This window comes from Sinohyriopsis cumingii, chromosome 12 (assembly GCF_028554795.1).
Source record: "Sinohyriopsis cumingii isolate HCF-2022 chromosome 12, ASM2855479v2, whole genome shotgun sequence".
NCBI lineage: Eukaryota > Metazoa > Mollusca > Bivalvia > Unionida > Unionidae > Sinohyriopsis > Sinohyriopsis cumingii.
In genome coordinates, this window is record NC_142972.1 from 92,095,723 (window position 1) to 92,116,294 (window position 20,572).

The 20,572-nt window shown below is 39.2% G+C and overlaps 1 protein-coding gene across 1 annotated transcript; it reads left to right on the forward strand.

The window, feature by feature from the left end:
* The first annotated feature begins 466 nt into the window (after positions 1-466).
* Positions 467-5,688, forward strand: LOC149786982 (toll-like receptor 2 type-2). Its single transcript, XM_089978311.1, has 2 exons — positions 467-533; positions 2,175-5,688. Exon 2 carries the CDS (start codon positions 2,238-2,240, stop codon positions 4,620-4,622), a length of 2,385 nt encoding a protein of 794 aa, XP_089834437.1. The 5' UTR covers positions 467-533; positions 2,175-2,237; the 3' UTR covers positions 4,623-5,688.
* The last annotated feature ends 14,884 nt before the right edge of the window (positions 5,689-20,572 follow it).

Consider the following 20,572-nt stretch of genomic DNA (forward strand, 5'->3'; position numbering starts at 1 on the left):
TGCTCATCTCATGTATTTCATCTGATCTTTTATTTTAATCCCTTTAATGCATTTTAAACCATAGCTTCAAACTTCCACTCGATCACATCTTGGCTGATGTCAACTAATTATATGAAACAATTATAGGTGAAGTGCAAGTGGTTAATTCATACTTACATCATTACACCAAGTCCCCACAAAGATGGACTCAATTGGACTATTTCATATCAACATTTTAATTTAATTATTGAAATGAGCATAAATCTTTTTTTCTTCAGAATGTTAAATGTGTATCAATGCACAAAAAGGGAAATCACGGTCTCTTTATTTCACTTCCTGATTCTTCGTTTTCGTCACTTCCCTGTTCGCCTTGGACAAATGAGAAAATTACTAAATGGATTTGTGCAACATTCAGTAATGTGAATAGAATAAAGCACCTCACATGACACAACACACTTAGAATATGCAAACTTTCAACAAGACTGCAACACGGTATGATTATGTGTAGGGACTATGTTATAGATTCATAGGCCGACACCTTTTTGTATATTACGGTATGTATGTTATCCAGCATTAATGTTTACAAGCAGTATGATATTCTGCCTTATTGTCTTCTGAAAACAATTTTATTCCTATAGAAAAATACTCGTTCAATAACCTATATTCCAGCTATAATCTACCCTGTTGTCACAATGTTCTGTGATTGGAACTTTCAATTACAGAGTTTTTGAATATACTTTCACTACCTAGAATAAATGTTACCGGCATTAAGTAGCATATTTGATTACGACAGTGGTTGTTGTTATTGTTGTTGTTGTTGTAGGGTTTAACGCCATATTTTTAGCACAAGATAGGCTACACATGGCAGCCATTATAATTGGTGGAGGAAGAACCCTGGAAAACCCGGGAAGAACCACCGACCCACGAGAAGCAAATGGCAGGCTTTCTCACGTACCCACGTTAGCCGAGCATGAGACTCAAACTCACACAGACAGAGGTGAGATGGCAGTGATCCGTAACGGTGAGCGCTTTAGACCACTCGGCCAGTCGGGGCCCCTTCGACAGAGGTAGAACATTATCCAAATCCTTTTTTGTAACCCTGTCCAAGGTTTAGACAAAATTATGTCTGTATAACAGATTCGGTCCAATAATTCAGTTCCTTTATAACTTCATGTTGACATTTGAAAATAACATTAATTTTGGATTTATATTGTATTACAAGCTAATCATGCTCTGTCACTCATTAGATTTAGAGAAAACTGTTTACAGCCATGAAATACAAAAGTTGCTCTACTGTTTTGCTTGCCTTTACGCTCTTCAACATTAAAAGGTTGGATGTGTTGCTGGCGAGGCACTGGTAGCAACTGTTAAAAAGCCTTATATTGTGAATTTATGCTATACTTTCTCAGTTTAGAACCCAATTTTGTTATTATTCTCCTACTAGCAGACTTGTTTCCGTGCTGGAAAATAATTGGTGATTAAATATATTATTGCCGGCACGTTTACTATGAATCAAATGCTAACTCACATCTATTGTGATTTATTCAAGTTAAGTTAAAATATCTTCAGTATTTGATGTTTTTCTTTGTTTTTGGTTTTCACTAGGCGATTTATTAATTATATATATATATATATATATATATATATATATATATATATATATATATATATATATATATATATATATATATATATATAAAGGATTGTTCCCACAGATAATCTTTAAGTCCGTCTCATGTCATTTTTCATGATAAGTATGGCCGTCACATGCGAGCCGCTATATCCTATTCGATATTTATCATTAGAATATTAAACACCATATATCCGTAATTAAGCTTAACATGTAAGTGATTTTCATTGTGCAATGCTTACATGGTGTTGAATTTCCTATTATATATTCAAGATAATTTCATTTGAAGGTGATCTCCTTTATAAAATACGAGTTTTGGTCTCTAAATATGTGTAGCCTGTTTGTAAAATGATTTAGCAATCATTTTTATCAATCTGTGTTTCTCGTTAATGTAGTGACGACTTTTGAATATTATGAGTAAGATAGCAAATATAAGTTTCATTATAGAAATACACCAACTTTGATAGTGCCTCCAACCATTTAAATGAACGTAAAAAAAGTCTTACATTCTGCCATTATGATTGTAATAATGAAGCTTCAATTAACTGTGTTTTTCTTTTTTCAGAACAATTTATATTTCTTCAAACTTTGCACACTTAGTCTCATGACGTAAGAGCATGTTCCCGATATGTTGCGAAAATATATATCGTGTTTAATCGGACTCCTACTTGCTTTCAAAGGGGAATCAAGATCGTGTAATTTGGAGGGCACTTCTTCTATCTGTAACGGTATATCACGCATAGAAGATATTCCGCCTTCCTTGCCATACTTTGTACAAAAGGTGACACTAACCGGAACGGATGAACTCAAGGGATCCTTTCCTAACGGACTATTCCATGACATTAGTTGGATGAATGTAACTGAACTTTGCCTTCTTGGATTTACATCTATCGATTCAATTGATACATCAGTTTTGGATGGACTGAAATACCTGAGATATCTATCAATATCGACATGCAAGGACCTTGACTACATTCATCCAGACATGCTTCGTTCTACTCCAGATCTTGAAGCACTATATCTTGATGGAGACAGGAATTTGAAATTATCTGTTGTAGAAATGGCTCTGACAGGTAAAGCCAGCAAACTTAAATATCTATCGTTACGTTATCTTCAAATGGGTACTAATGAAGCTAGTATCCTTGGAGAAAGATTTTTAAATGCGTTGAAAGGAAAAGAACTTATATACCTAGATATAAGTTATGCAAACATAGCCGGGTTGTCCTTTAATGCTACCGACGATGGCGCTGCTCTTTATTATTTAAGATATTTCAATGCATCACATTCAAAAATGCCTTGGGTTGGAATCACTCATAAAACCACCATCGATGATTCAGTACCAAACCTGCAAGTGCTAGATGTTAGTGGATGTGAAAGTTTGGTAACATATCGTAAACCAAAAACATGGAGCAAACTTACTTGCAACATGCCTCAAGCGCTAAAATATTATATTGGTGCGGACCTGGTAATGACTGACAAGCCCATTCAGATAAATTATGAAATACAAGTGACTAATTGCGACTGTAGGAATTTGGAATTTTTGGATTATAGCAGTAACCACATTGTCCATATCAACTCAACAAAGATAGAGACAAACTGTTTTCGCGGGCTGATGAAGATTGATCTTTCGAAAAACGGTATGGAATACATATCGCCACCAGTCCTAAGCAGCTTCCCTTCACTTAAGATTATTAACCTCTCTGAAAACCAGTTGTATAAAATGCAAGATATGGACGATTTCAGTAATTTACTGAGTGGAAACGTACAGCTTGAGGTATTGTTGCTTCAAAAAAACCACCTTAGTTCAATACCAACTACCTTCCTGTCTTCTAATACCAAACTGATGCTCCTTGATCTGCGAGAGAACGACCTTACGGACTTCAGTATCGATTTTACCCATATCCTGAATTTGAAATACATAGATTTAGGTAAAAATCAGTTAGGAGGTTTGCCTTCCAAAACATGTCAAACCTTGGAAGTGCTATACGCGCATCAAGCTAAAGACAAAGAAAGCAGTATTAGCTACTTGATTGAAGGTCTGCTTTGGCAGTCACTGGAGATAAACAATATCGCAGAAAAATATAGATATAGCAATAATCCTAGCGCAAATGTGAGTCTTGTGGTCGATGGGACCATTATTCCGCAATATGTAAAGATAGATTTCTCTGACAATCCTATTGAATGCAAGTGCGAAAATATTGGTTTTCTGAAGTGGGCTGTTACTACGGAGATTGGATTGGCCAATGGGAATACTTTGACATGTAAATATGGACACACAAATCATCCCCTTGACAATGAATTGCATCAAAGGGTCGAATCTGATTGTCAGCTTTCTGCTACTGTCATCAAAGCTATATCAGGAACTGTGTCCGTGATCATAAGTTTGAGCATTATAGCGTTTATGGTTCGTCACATTCGACGAAAACGAAAGGAGGAGAAAGACATAAAAAACCTAAGAAAGGAAATTCATAACTGCCACAGAAATTTCAGTTATATTGCATTTATTCCCTTCTGCAGTCATGACGACGATTTTGTTGAAACAGTTGTTCTACCTGCTCTTAGAACCGTTATAAACAATAAATTAGATATTGACGAGGAAGTTCTCTGCACTGGAAAGGACAATTTCACACCCGGAATGTTAGTCATAAATGAAATACACCGATGTATCGATGAAAGTCTAGTTGTAGTTCCCATTATAACACCAGCTTTTCTCCAGTCGGAATGGAGCCAGGCTGAATGTGCAGTTGCAATTCAAAAGCAAAGAAAAGTCTTGATACTGATGGAGGAACAGACAGTTACATCACAAGCCGAGACAACTGTTCAAAACCTGATCAAATATTACACCAGAGCAACATGGTCTAACAAAGAAGGTCAATTTGTGATTCGTCCTTCGTGGGATGTTATTTGTGATAGAATAATCACCTTGGCTGCTGAAACTCTGCAGAAACAAAGACAAAAACGAGGTCAAGGAGTTGACGATTTATTTCCATTGTGTGAAGGGAATCCGCTGTAATCTTACTGACAGACAGATGTGTAATACAAATTATCTTATCTTTCTTTGCCTATTATGGATATATTGCTGATAATAACACAATCATGAAATCAACAACGTCATGTACATAAATGGGAGAAGGATGTGTAACAGAGAGTGCTGCAGTAACTGAATATGATTCGTCATCTTTCAACTGTGTAATTTTTGTTTCTGTTTGGGGTCTTCGTTCGGAATTTGCTACATTTTATTAATGAGTGAATATGTCACACATAAATAACGCCGTACATTCCCTGTCTCGGATGAAAAGTGAAAATATATAATTTCATTGTAAAATGTCATCTTTGTATGGCGCTTGAAAAATAGTGACTATACAAGTATCTGCAAATACCATAAAAGTTGACCGTTCAGGTGGCCTAGTGGTTAAAGCGTCCGCCTCGGATGTGGGAGGTCGTGCGTTCGATCCCTAGCAGAGACATATCAGGCGCTCAGCATTAAGAGGTGGGTGGGACATCATGCTACATGTCTGCGGCTTTATCCTTCAGTGCTAGACATCACAAAAACCGTCACATTGCAGACATCCTAACGATATGACTGAAAAAATTGTAAAAGCTACGCTACAAATCCAAATGACACACACACACACACACACACACACATAAAAGTTGTATCCCTGCTATGTGGTGAGAATGACAACAACAAAAGCCGACTACTTTGAAATAAACATTAGACGACCAGCAAAAAGATTGAAGTAGTCCTCTTTAATTATGAATTTCTTAATTCAGCATATGTCTCATGTAGTGTACATTCAGAAAATAATGGATACTGAATGAGTGGGTTAATTTTCTTTTCTTAAAAATAGGGTATTGTCAGTTGCGTATCTAACCAGACAAGGACAGCTCTCTCTCTCTCTCTTTCTCTCTCTCACACTGTCTATCTCTCTCTCTCTCTCTGTCTCTCTCTCTCTCTTCCTCCCTATGGATGCCATTGTACTTGACGATATATATATCTATATACATAAGCCAAAAAGGAAAATTAATTTCTGAGGAATGAAATTCTCCTCAGATCATCTGAATATGTATACAAAATTTGCAAACGAGTTGTATTTCCTGACAGGAGGGGGAATTCTAAAAGGTTAAGTCATGAAAGCTGTGAAAATCTATGGACAGTTGTATGAACATTACATTCATCCCTGGCACAATACAGACCTTTCTTATTAATTATTTACACGTTTACAATATTGCATTTTCACTTCATTCCAGACAGACTCATAGTGTTAAACAAATTTATTAAATTTAAATTCAATTTGACTCCATATTGACATATCTTCCACATGACCATATTGTTCCACCATCACAATACCAACTAATATATATATATATATATATATATATATATATATATATATATATATATATATATATATATATATGCAAGATAATTGAAACAGATTTCATATACATCACAAGAATATCAAATTTGAATTTATGTCGTAAAATCGCTACGACCCTCTCAGAAAGTAATGAAAATCCGTCTTCATCCAATTATACTAAGTTCCTCCAAAACTCAGGTCAACCTTAGAATATTATGAATAACATTCTAAACAATCACTTAATTATACACGTACTCAAATACATTTAATACAGAACCTTAACGTACACAGATTATATATTATATATCCACTCAGTTATACACATACAGAATTACTATTGTTAAAACCAATTAATTTAACACGTACATGGATAATATTGAAACAGCCACTTAATTATACACGTATCAGCATAATTTGATACGGACTTCTAAATTATGAACGTGCACAGAAAACATTTATACGGCAACTTAAGTATACACGTACACGGATGCATTAACTTATGTACGCAGAAATCAAAATAAACCTTAAGGTGTTTATATTTTAGGATTGCTGTTTCATTGGCAAAATAGTCATTCATTGTTTTAATGTATGCACACATAATAAGATACAAATTCCTGTTATGTCGCAAAGAGATTTAATCTTTATTCTAACTGATCTTATAGTTGGAAAGAGAAACTGAATATTTATATCAAGGATATAAGATTTCTCGCTTTTTCTGCCAAACGTTCCATAGACTGTAACACAGATGGAAATGGATGAAATCACAGCATCCTTTCATAATCGACGCTTCCAATATGGTAATTTTCATGAACGTGGCTGATGTTTCCTCAATCAAATCACAAATGTCGGCTACATCAAAGCTTGCGGTACCGATCTAAATATTCAACATAGGCTTGCATAAACTTCCATACGCATACAAAGGAATGTTGATATAAAAAAGATGCATAAGTTAATTCGTGTTTACTTACATTACCTACACGTTATAACATGCACCTTTTTGTACAGTACCCACACGTTTTGCTTTGCTTACGTACAGTGAGACTGAATAGTTTCATTCTTCTGCTTTTATTTAAAACGTACGATGAACATGGATTCACATTTTATCGACCTGATAACGTAATAAGTATTCGTCATATCGAAGAAGATAAAAATTCTCATCCGCTCCAGCATAATCAACTGTTACTGGTCAAACATCATTATCAGGTGCCCTCCTCCGGACTTTCATGTCTTCATCAGCTTCAACACATTCGGAAAACATCAACTATTAAGTATCAGAGCTGCATTTGGACCATGTTTATCTGATATCAGCTCGATATTGTTGTTGTTGTTTTTGTGGGGTTGAACGCCATTTTTCAGCACACGATAGGCTATACATGCCGGCCAGTATTAATGGTACAGGAAGAAGCCGGGACAAACCAAGAAAGAACCACCGACCCACGAGAAGCTACTTGCAGGCTTTCTCACATGCCCACATTGGCTGAATCCGAGACTCGAACCGGCGCAGACAGAGGTGAGATGGCAGTGATCTATAACGGAGAGCTCTTTAGACCACTCGGGGCCCCGATATCAGCTCGTAAAGAACCAAATACTCATGCAAGAAATCAGTATTATCATAAATCACCCTAACTATCATATATTACTCCAAATAGTATGTAAAGAAGATACCATATGACGTAAATGAGGTAAAAGATACATCCAGCAAAAACGTTCGACTCTGATCGATTTTAATTTTAGCATGTTGTTACAGATACAATAGGTCACTTCTAAACAACTTCCGATAGTATTGCTATTACTTCAAGGTATTTAGCTGAATAAAAAGAGAAATGCAACTTGTTTACAATTTTGCGCCCTGCACCAGTTTCATAAGGTATTCATATACACTGTGAAATTTAAATTTACACAGACGTCGTTCGCTGACTCAAAGACGCCTACACCTACATGTTTACTTCGAGAAAGGTATAGCAGGATGAATTCGGATCTTGCTCATCACGTGTCAGACGACTTTGATTATTTAAAATGTATAATAATATGCTTTTCGCATGTATTAGACGTTAATGATTTTATATTTTCCTTGTGTGTATTTTAAAACATCTTTATCTGCAAAATTGCATTCGAGTCACATATCGGCTGGTCCAAACTAAACGCATATACCGTGAATTTTGTGCGAAGTATAGGTGGTTAATTAAATCATACTTAAGCCTCAGACACTTCCCCAAAAAGTATCAAGGAATTAAGTTATATTTCAAATGTAGCATAAAATAGAATTGGTTCCATTTGTATTGATACATATAATCAGAATGTTAAGATGTTGATAACTTCACAATCAGGGAAATCACCGTCTCTTTCTTTCACTTCTTGATTTTTTGGCTCGGTCGCTTCCCTGTTTGACTTAAAAACTTAGAACATTACTAAACTAATTAATGTTCGCATGGTTGCAGGGGCGTACGTGGCACTCAGACGGATCCTCCCTTTCGAACACTGGCATATACTCAATTACCACACACAATTTTTTTATTTCGTATGTGCATTTAACGGGCGCACTAAGAGTGGGGCGCGGAACACGGCTATTTGCAAATTGATGTATTAAACAGAAAATAAAATATATTTCATCACGAAAACCGAAAACCGCGGTTTGACTGTTTGGATATATCCGAATCAGGGAATTAGAAATACTAATAGATGACAACGTACTGTTTTTTCAATTCTCATTAATTATTGCTCATGTACAGAGGCTGGATGTTTTCGAAGATAGTTTCACTTCCCCGAGTCTCTTATAATGAATTTAGTTACCATATTTGTTTATGACACTGGTAGAACAAATCCGATAACGTAGCGATTAGTCCTTCCTAAAGTGAAAAGCAAAAACGTTATGTGTATATAAATGGTTCGGACTACTCATATAGTTCTTATTTAACGTAACTTTAAAAATTTCAATATAACCATAATTTGTGGATTAGATCGGCCGATAAAAAAGATACACAGAAAAACAACAACATTTAGTCTTTTGTTTTGCCAAACACCTGGCAAAAAATGACAAGGTTGACGAAGAAACAGTTCTATGTATTTCAAGCAAAATGTCAGAATTGAATTGATGACCTATCATTACCTGTGAAACAAGAAAAAAATGGATATCTGGGAACTTGATTACCTTTTGAAAAACAGTTCGTACTCCGCTTCTTGGAATATTGTCACGTGCGCTAAAGATGAACTTCTTCCTCGCAAACCTAAAGACCATCCAGCGCATCCACACACTGTGTAGCCGTCTACTTTCTCCACGACATCTGTGTGGAGTATTTTTTATTTGTATAGATTGCTGCCTTTGGAAGAAGACATCATCACCTTAATGAGAAGAAATGCTCAGACGACTCGCTTCAATAATGTGACAAGGCACAGATTCCATGGTGTGTGGACAATATTGTGTGTATTTCCTTCATCGACTCAGTCTTAGATATCCCTAAGAACATTTAGAGACCTATTTTGATCGTGACTCTTCTAGAAATGATGAAAAAGTAGATAGACGTTTTTTGTGACCATTATGGATATCTCTTGTCCTCGGCTAGGAAACTAACTGGACATTAAGGGCTAAATGATCTCCATCTAACTTGACTTCACAACGTTGTCAACCTTGCCAAAAATGTGTTGTCTAAAAAATGTGTTAATGTTATATTATTGGTTGGTTGTTTGCTGGATGAATTAAAATGTTATCAAAAAATATATGTTTGGTGTTTTGGTTTAAAATTTTTGTATCACCATCTTTGCCTCTTGACTTCTCTCTATCCCCCACCATGAGATGAGCTATTGCGTTCCTACCAAAAAACCACAGGGATGTTTTCTATCGGGGCCGCGCATGAGACATATAAAGCGTGGCGTTCTCTGGTCCGGTAATCCATTGTTAATGCGTCAACCTGAAAAGATGTGTTTTAAACTGACAAAGCTAAACGAAGCACGCGTCTGTTTGCATCATGTGAGACAAACCCTGATGTCAAAGCCTGTCGAGATTGAACATATGAGGATGCTGAAAGTGCGACAAGATATGATAGATGAGGTCTTTAAAGAATAGATAAAAATGGATCACGAAGAATGGACAGAGAAGTACAGACTTCAGAAACAGCAGAGAGAGCAGCAACGGCAGTAGCAGCAACAACAACAACCGCAGGAGCCAGACAAAGGCCTTGTGGACTGTCATGTAGACACTAAGGAGTTCTTCTTCTCCTTCCGAAGAAGCAGACCGTGTCCAGTGGGAAAACCTGCAACCAAACAGGGACGCAATCTTTGACGATAAGAGATTGCCACAACCCCAATCAAAATACTCTTTTCAGGGCTATCCCAAAAACCTAGAAAAGAGATAGTAGTCAAAAATTGTCAAACATTTGTGTATTTGTGTCTGTCAGTAGGTAAAATAAAATTAGAAGTGTGCCTATAAAAACATCGTTTCCCTCACTTGTAAGAGTGTGTGTGTGTGTGTGTGTGTGTGTGTGTGTGTGTGTGTGTGTGTGTGTGTTTGTAAGTGGTTGGATAGAAGTGTGCCTATAGACACGTCCTGTCCCTGACTTGTAAGATCGTCTATGCTTTTTTTATATGTATGAGTGGCAATAAAGTGTGTTTGTAGATTAAAAAGTAAACGTGTTTCTTTTAGGTCCTCACGTTGCATTCTTTAATGATGTTTTGGGTATTGTTAGTTTTTTGTAATGGGAGGTTTTACTTCACGTCTGTGCTTCAGGAATATAAAGCGGACCAGTCGTCTGTCTGGCTAGAAATCGTTGATGTCTCAAGATCAATATCATGAGTAGGTTTGCCAAACTTTTAGAACTCCAGATGCACCTAGAATGTGCCCCGTGTCTGCTGAATAAGCTAGCCATGGAGGTTTTTGCAGGAGAAACCAAAAATGGAAAGGATGAGGAGAGGAAAAAGAAAAAGACGACGAGTAAAGAAAAGATCGATCTTACCTAACCTTATTATAAGACAGACCTGTGAGGACAACCCTGAAGTGGGCACGCCCTCACCAACACATCATCATCCAAAGCCACAACCAGTACCATCACCACTGAGGCCTGCTGTCTCTCAGATAGACAATTTGGAGTAAGAATTGGAGAGACAGCGGCGAGAGTGGGAGCCGCAGCGTCCCCAACAATTAAGGAGGCCACAGCAGCATCCGCAGGCAGGCAGAATCTTCAGGGTTCAACAAACTGAAGCTTAGCATGATGAGGCCGTACAAGCTGCTTCTGCACTGCCATCAGCTACAGTCGATTGGAATAATGACTTGAGTTGGCGATGCATGTATGGTGCCCTGTCTGGTACGTGTAGGCATTAAGAGGAGCAAATTGACTTTAAAACAGCAGCACATCTCAGGACTCAAAAGATCTCCAGAAAAGAGAGACTGATGAAGTTGCCAAACATATTAGAGTTTGTGTGTTTGTGTACGTGTATATTTGTTTTTGTGTTTGTGTGCATGCGCGTACGTGCGTGTGTATTTTTTTTTATTTGCGTACGCGTACGTGTGTGTGGATTTTTGGTGTTATTGTGCGAGCGCGTACGTGTGTGTATCTTTTTGTTTGTATTTGTGTGTGTGCGGGTACGTGTGTGTGAGTGTGTCTGAGTGTCTTTTTCCCTTAACAAATCCTTTGTCGCTACACTTAAGATCGTTCGTTTTGTGTGAATGTGTAATAAACTAACTTCGTTGTGTGATTGTGTAGTAAACTTACTCCGTCGCTGATGTGATTGCAGGTGATGGTGGGGTTTCTAAATTAAAAAATGTCCTTCTCCGCTATGTATTGATATAAAGTATAGTGGCTTCTAACCAAATTGACAAAATGATGACATTATATGAGGTAGTGGATGACCTGTGAATGGTGGAGGAGATCTTAGAATGGAGTATGGTGATTATAGCCCTCACGAAATGAAAATGGAGATTAATAGTTTGGAGGCGAAGGAAAGGCTGAGAGACCTGATAAAACAGGGAAAGGATGCGAAGGAGGACAAAGAGGAAAAGGAGCAAATGAGAGCCAAAATGCTAAGCTTGAAAAAGAAACAGGATATTAAGAATAGGAAACAAGAGGAGAAGGAGGAGGAGAAACAGAATGGATAGAAAATGAAGACAAATGTAATGGATGGGAAGAAGGTTGGAGAGGAAGAAAGGATGAAAGAAATTAGAAAAAGTTAAACGGCCCCTTTCAGGCCCACTCCTTTGCCTCATTCATATTTATATTCTCTCTTGCCTAAAACAATTTTGTCGATTCGTTTGTGTGATAGATTTCTGTGGATAAATCTATGTATGTCTATGTCTCTAACCTTGTCTCTAACCCTGTCTCTAACCACATATCTATGTCTATCTCTTCATATATACCTAGAGTAGCGTGCATTCCGTGTAACCCCTTACCACATTGTTCCGCCTGATTGAGGTAAGCCACTTGCAACATTGTTACCATAGTTTCCCAAGTGTCAAGTACCTTGACGTAACTAAACAATGCTCAATTCCCCTTGTCGCTAGATAGGCCCAGTCCATTGTCGCTCTATAGGCCCACCCATGTTAAAATTCCTCATGTTAAATTCCCCTAGTTTCCAGAGTGCCTAGACACTTTTTTAACATAGAAGTCCCATTCTCGCTAGGGTGCCCCTTCACTGCTTATATAAATGAAGTTAGTTTTCACGGAGTTGTTTTTTTTTTTTGTTTTTACTGCGCTTAAATCAAAAGCACTTATATACCTAGAGATAAGCTGAGTTGATATGGGGGGGGGGGAATTTCCTTTATTGGTAACTTCAAATATTCTGCAATTTACCATTTAAGATATCGCAATATATTTCATTTACAAAAAGCTTGGAATGGAATCATTCATAAAACCACTATCTGTGATTCCGTACCAAACCTGCGAGTGCTATGTGCTGGTGAATGTGACAGTGTTTCCCGAACCCGAAATCAAAATCATTGCAACGTGTTACTTGAAACATTCTTCAAGAAATATACAATATTACTTGTGGATGTGGTCATGTTCGATCAACTCATTCAGTTAAACTTTAAAGTAGAACTGCGTACATGGGAAAGGGCAGTGATGGATGTCAGCAGTATTGATAATATTAACTTCGTACAACAATATATTATGGCAATGTGACAATATTGAGTTTCTCCCTCAAAAGCACGTCGCCACGTACAAACGTTTCCTTCTTTTTCATCATTGGCAATGCAACTGAATGCCTAATCAAAATCATTTTGTCCAAACGTGAAAGGGCTTTATTCTTTCCGGAAATCATGTTTAAGTTCGACTAAATTAGTTTTGTGATGAAGTATCATCAGGCTTTTGTTGTTTAGTACATGCGCACTTTACTGTAGATTAGCGTAACACATTTTTTTAAATACACGACAATCTAAGACAAATATATATAGTAATGTAGGTAAAAATCAGTTAGGAGGTTTGCCTTCTAAAACATGTCAAACCTTGGAAGTGCTATACGCGCATCAAGCTAAGGACAAAGAAAGCAATATTAGCTACTTGAATGAAGGTCTGCTTTGGCAGTCACTGGAGATAAATAATATAGCAGAAAAATATAGATATAGCAACAATACTAGCACAAATGTGAGTCTTGTGGTCAATTGGGCCATTATGCCGCAATATGTAGAGATAGATTTCTCTGACAATCCTATTGAATGCAAATGCGATAATGTTGGTTTTCTGAAGTGGGCTGTTACTACGGAGACCGGATTGGCCAATAGGAATACTTTGACATGTAAATATGGACACACAAATCATCCCCTTGACAATGAATTGCATCAAAGGGTCGAATCTGATTGTCAACTTTCTGCTACTATCATCAAAGCTATATCAGCAACGGTGTCCATGATCATTAGTTTGAGCATTATATCTTTTATGGTTCGTCACATTCGCCGGAAACGAAAGGAGGAGAGCGACCTAAAAAACCTAAGAAAGGAAATTCATAACTGCCACAGAAATTTCAGTTATATTGCATTTATTCCCTACTGCAGTCATGACGACGATTTTGTTGAAACAGTTGTTCTACCTGCTCTTAGAACTACAATAAACAAGAAATTAGACATTGACGAGGAAGTTTTCTGCACTGGAAAGTACAATTTCACACCCGGAATGTTAATTATAGATGAAATACACCGATGTATCGATGAAAGTCTAGTTGTAGTTCCCATTATAACACCAGCTTTTATCCAGTCGGAATGGAGCCACGCTGAATGTGCGGTTGCAATTCAAAAGCACAGAAAAGTCTTGATACTGATGGAGGAACAGACAGTTACATCACAAGCCGAGACAACTGTTCAACATCTGATCAAGTATTACACCAGAGCAACATGGTCTAACAAAGAAGGTCAATTTGTGATTCGTCCTTCGTGGGATGTTATTTGTGATAGAATAATTGCCTTGGCTGCTGAAACTCTGCAGAAACAAAAACAAACACGAGGTCAAGGAGTTGACGATTTAATTCCATTGTGTGAAGGGAATCCGCTGTAATCTTACTGACAGACAGATGTGCAAGACAAAGTATCTTATCTTTCTTTGCCCATTATGAATATATTGCGGAGAATAATGCTATCATAAATTCAACAACGCCTAGTACACGATTGGAAGAAGGATGTGTAACAGAGACTGCTGAAGTAACTGAATATCATTCGTCAGCTTTTAACTGTGTAATTTTCGTTTTTGTTTGAGGCATTCTTTCCGAGTTTGCTACTCTTTATTGATGAGTGAATATTTTACACTTAAATAGCTCCGTACATTCCCTATCTCGGATGAGAAGTGAAAATATATAATTTCGTTGTAAAATGTCATCTTTGTATGATGCTTGTAAAATTAGTGATAATACAAGTGTCTGCAAATGCCATACAAGTTGTATCCCTGCTATACATGTATCTGCAAATACCATAAAAGTTGTATCCCTGCTATGCGGTGAGAATGACACTCAAAAGCCGACCACTTTGAAATAAACATTAGACGACCATCAAAAAAATTGTAGTTGTCCTCATTAATAATGAATTGCTTAATTCAGCATATATCTCATGTATTTTACATTCAGAAAATAATGGGTACTGAATGAATGGGTTGATTTTCCTTACCACAAAATGGGGTATTATCACTTGCATATCATACCAAGCAAAGACAGCTCTCTCTGCATCTGTCTCTGTCTCAATCTGTCTCTCCCTCTCTCTCTCTCTGGATGACATTGTACTTGACCATATATATATATATATATATATATATATATATATATATATATATATATATATATATATATATATATATATATATAAGCCAAAAATGAAAATTAATTTCTGAGGATATGAAATTCTCCTCATATCATCTACATATTTATACAATAATTGCAAACGAATTGTATTTCCTGAAAGGAAGAGGAATTCTAAAAGGTTACGTTATGAAGGCTGAAAAAAGGGGGTTGATACTGCATAAATCATGAAACAAATGCCATCTCTATATGGACAGAAGCATGTCGATTTAACATTATCTGTGACAAGCTATTTGTTCAGTAATATCGTGGTTGGTCGTTTTGTTGTTGTTGTTGTTGTTTTATTATTAACGTAGCTTTAACAATTTTTCAGTCATATTGCTGTGATAAATGCAGTGTGGCAGTTTACAGTAATGTTTAGGACTGGGGCATCATGCCGCAGACATGTAACATGAGGTGTCACCAGTCACATAATCCTGACAGCAGATCAACTGGTACTTGCACTAACATCTTAATGCTGAGAGCCTACCAAGGCAGCTGTTAGTACCATTTCTATAAGTCTTTTGCATGACTCGGACGGGGTTCTAACCCACGACCTCCCACATCCGAGGCGGACGTTCTAACCTCTAGGCTAAAGGATCGGGTTTTAAGTAATTGTCATAAGGGCGGACGGACAGATGGTGGATAAAACAATAGTCATGGTAACCCCGCTGCAAGATATAGGTTTCAAACTAAACAAAATTCAAAAGTTCATCACTTTAAGATTGGTGAAAGGACCTTTTATATATATGAATGGTGTTGATTTATCACACATTCTTTCTAAATATGTGTAGACATCAATATCCGGTCTTGAAACAGCTTAATTTATCTCCGATCTGCTGAATAGTTCCGAATGAAAGAGTCTCAAGCTATGCAAGTAACAGACATTTCTTGAAAGATGTACAAAATTATTCCACGACTGCCAACACGTGTTTCATTTCATACGATGTATATTTTCACATACGTGTGTATAATATTTAAAACAGACATATATCAGGACTTGTTCAGAGTATGTGCTCTTAAAATACGTAACAGAAAAGAGTGAAAAGCACCATGCCTTGTAAAATTCAATAAACAATTTATTTCCTTATAACACAAAGTGAAAATGGAAAAAGAACTTACGAAATTGCGAATTAAATCCAACAATAAGCATAGAATTACATAATAATACAAGTGATGAATAAGCTTCAGCAGAAGTCCAGATTAATTCCAACGCTGTACATAATAGGCCGATTACAAAATTCCTAGCATGAAACTCCGATTAATGGCTGATGGTAAATTTGTTACCTACCGCTCGAACAATTAATCCTTCTTTAGCGCCCAGTCAGTAAGACACCGAAAAGGAGCACATTCTTGGCATCCGTCCGTCTACGGGAGACGATGGCATAGCTCCAAAGTACGCTTTTGCTTATCCTTCTTTTTAGCTCTCTTTTCAGCTTGTTTTATTCTTCTCTTTTCCTCTGCGTTTTGAACTCCCTGTCTGACAGCTAGACGCCAGCTGGAACGGTTGTTTGCACAGATCTCCCAGTCGTTGACATTGATGTTTGCTGTCTTCATATCCTTCTTGCAAACATCTTTGTAGCGCAGATGTGGTCGTCCAGTTGGTCGTGCACCTTCTGCTAACTCCCCATATAACAGGTCCTTGGGAATGCGACCTGGGTCCATTCTCTTGACATGGCCGAGCCAGCGAAGGCGCCTCTCGCTGAGTATGGAGAACATGCTGTTCATGTTGGCGCGTTCTAGAACCTCTGTGTTGGGTACTTTGTCCTGCCACTGGATGTGCAGAATGCGCCGCAGACATCTCAGGTGGAAGCTGTTGAGTTTCCTCTCGTGTCTTGCATAGGTGGTCTATGTTTCGCTGCTGTAGAGAAGTGAGCTGAGCACGCAGGCTTGGTAGACACGCAGTTTGGTCTTCTCTGTGAGGTTGGGGTTGTTCCAGACCCTCTGGTAAAGTCTGGCCATCACTGCTGCTGCCTTGGCAATCCTGCCGCCCACCTCAGAATCAATGGAGAGTGAGCTGGAGATGTTAGACCCGAGGTATGTGAAGTTCTCGACAACTTCCAAATTGTACCCATCGATGGAGACAGAGGGAGGGGAGTCTGTGTCCTGTGCCATGACATTCGTTTTCTTCAAACTGATGGTCAGTCCAAATTCCTTACATGCATGGGAGAGGCAGCATACCAGCTGCTGAAGTCCATCTTCAGTGTGTGATGTCAAGGCTGCATCGTCGGCAAAGAGCAATTCACGGATGAGTACCTCTGTGACTTTAGTCTTAGCACGGAGACGGGCGATGTTGAACAACTTGCCGTCAGCCCTGGTATGGATGTACACTCCCTCGCTGCAGTTCTTGAATGCGTACTGGAGAAGCATGGAGAAGAAGATGGCAAAGAGTGTCGGTGCAAGGACACAGCCTTGTTTGACTCCGCTAATGACTGGGAATGCTTTAGATGTTGCGCCATTGAAGCACACTGTGCTGTGCATGTTCTCGTGGAACGACATAATGACAGCAAGCAGACGTGGGGGGGCAGCCGATCTTCTGCAGGAGTCTGAAGAGTCCACTCCGACTAACCATGTCAAACGCCTTCGTCAGGTCTATGAAGGCAATGTAGAGGGGCATCTGCTGCTCGCGACACTTCTCCTGCAGCTGACGTAGTGAGAAGATCATGTCTACAGTTGACCTGCCGGCTCGAAATCCACACTGGGACTCTGGGTAGACGCGGGAGGCTAGGATCTGCAAACGTGCCAAGGCAACACGGGCGAAAGTCTTTCCAACGATGCTGAGGAGGGAGATGCCCCGATAGTTGTTGCAGTCGCTACGGTCTCCTTTGTTTTTGTACAAAGTGACGATGTTGGCGTCACGCATGTCCTGTGGGATGTATCCCTGTTCCCAGCAAAGGCAGAAGAGTGTGTGTAGGGGCTGGAGCAGTGCTGGTTTTCCGCTCTTGAGGACTTCAGGCGGGATGCCGTCGCTTCCAGGAGCCTTCCCACAGGCAAGGCAATCGATGGCTTTTCCGAGCTCTTCCAGGGTGGGCTGTGTGTTTAGCTCCTCCATGACAGGCAAGTCTGGAATGGCGTCCAGGGCAGTTCCAGTGATATTGTTTTGGGTTGCATAGAGCTCGAGATAGTGCTCAACCCATCGCTGCAGTTGTTTCCCCTGGTCTGTGATGACTTCGCCCGTCTTGGACTTGAGGGGGGCGGTCTTGTAGCTGGGGGGGGCCTGTCGCCTTTTTGGTACCCTCATACAGTCCTCTTGTATCCCCAGTGTCAGCAGCTGTCTGTATACTGTTGCAAAGGTTCAGCCAGTAGGTGTTGGCACAGCGGCGGGCGGTCTTCTGGGCATTATTCCTTGCAATCCTGAGGGTTTGTAATGTTCTGGGGCTAGGTGCAGCCTTGTATGCCAGGAGGGCTTTCCTCTTTGCCTCAGTCACGGGCTCCATCTCCTCCCAGTTTGCCTCATACCAGTCGACATTCTTTCGCTCCCTCTTCCCGTAAGCTGTGATGGCTGAATTGTACACAGAGTCACGGATGTGGGACCACTTGGAGTCAATGGTGTCATCAGGTGTCACTTTGGTGAGGGCTTCCTTCCGTTTGCTGATGAACTGCTGTGTTTTCTCTGTTTTCTCTGGGTTGCTTGCACAGCAGGTGTTGATACGTGGGTGGCCCTTCTTCTTGGCGTGGTGCAGCTTCTTGGGTAATATTCTCACCTTGCTGGCCATGAGGGAATGGTCCGTGTCACAATCGGCACTGTGGTAGCTGCGGGTAAGGAGGACACTGGCCAGTTCTGCACGCCTGGTGATGACGAGGTCTAGCTGGTGCCAGTGGCGTGAACGTGGGTGTCTCCACGACACCTGGTGGATCTCCTTGTATTTGAAGAAAGTGTTGGTCACACATAGGCTGTGGGAGCAGCACATCTTCAGCAGTCACTGACCATTCTCGTTGATCTTGCCCCTTTCGTAGAAGCCGAGACAGGTGGACCAGGCCTCATGGTCAGCTCCCACTCTAGCATTGAAGTCTCCTAGTAAGTAAAGGCTTTCATTGTTGGGGATACTGGATATTGCCTGATCCAGAGCCTCATAAAACTTGTCTTTCTCCTCGTAGGTGGAGCAGAGGGTTGGGGCGTACACACTGAAGATGTTGACCGGGCCTAAGGATGTTGACAGCTGGAGGGCAAGGATTCTCTCAGTACCTGATGATGGAGGTTCAATGAAGGCGATTAACGTGTTCTTGACGGCAAAGCCTACACCATGCTGCCTAGGTTCATCCAAGGGCTTCCCCTGCCAAAAGAATGTGTAATTGGCTTCCCTGATGGTGCCGCTGTCAGCCAGTCGGGTCTCTTGGAGGCAGGCAATGTCGATGTTCAGTTCAGAGAGTTCTCTGTCAATGACGGCAGTCTTCCGTGCATCGTCGATCTGCTGTAGGTCAGTGGCCAATCCAGGACACATGGTCCTGATGTTCCAGGTTGCAAAACGAAGAGTTGGAGTCTTTTTATTTCTTCTTTTAGTAAGACACCGAAAAGGAGCACATATATAGCTATATTTATCAACGCCCAGTTAGTAAGACACTGAAAAGGAGCACATATATAGCAATATTTATCAACGCCCAGTTAGTAAGACACCGAAAAGGAACACATATATAGCTAAGCAGCAGAGAGGGTGGACAGACCATTGTCAGAAAAGCGTCGAAACGTCGAAAATAAGCCTTCCTACCAACGATCAAAAAATAAAAAGCGTCGACAGATTTAAAAAAGCGTCGACACTCTACTGAGAAAATCTCTATGAAATTTTTCCAATTAATATTACTCCATTGTCGTTGGTGATTTTTTCTAGTTTATTATGCACGCTGTTTACGCAATTACGTCTTAATTGAGGTCCCCACCCTCTCTGCTGCTATTAATTTATCCAAATATTTTATCAAGTCAAATACGATATCTTGTTCTAGGATCGTGCAAACTTATTGTTATAAATCCATGCGGAGTAGCTTGCGATCGTGAAAAGAAGTTTCTGAATTTAATTATATCCATGTCACCGCTGCACCAAGTTTGATGAATATTTCGCAACGTATGTGTATCAACTCCATTGAACACAACTAAAATATTACAGTTATCTCTGATCACTTTTGGTATTTGTGTGAATCGTTGAGTAACATAAATGACATCAATGTTTTTATGTCTACCACGGGAAAAAATCCTAGCTGGATTTGATTGTTTATCCAGCATCACATCATCGTATACAACCAAATTATTAATAAATCCGTCTATGGAATCAACTGATGGTGCTTCATCAATATCAGTTATAAACTCGATAACATCGTTATCTTTATCTATTCGTGCGTTTTCATTAAAATTCTTGAGCACATCATAACA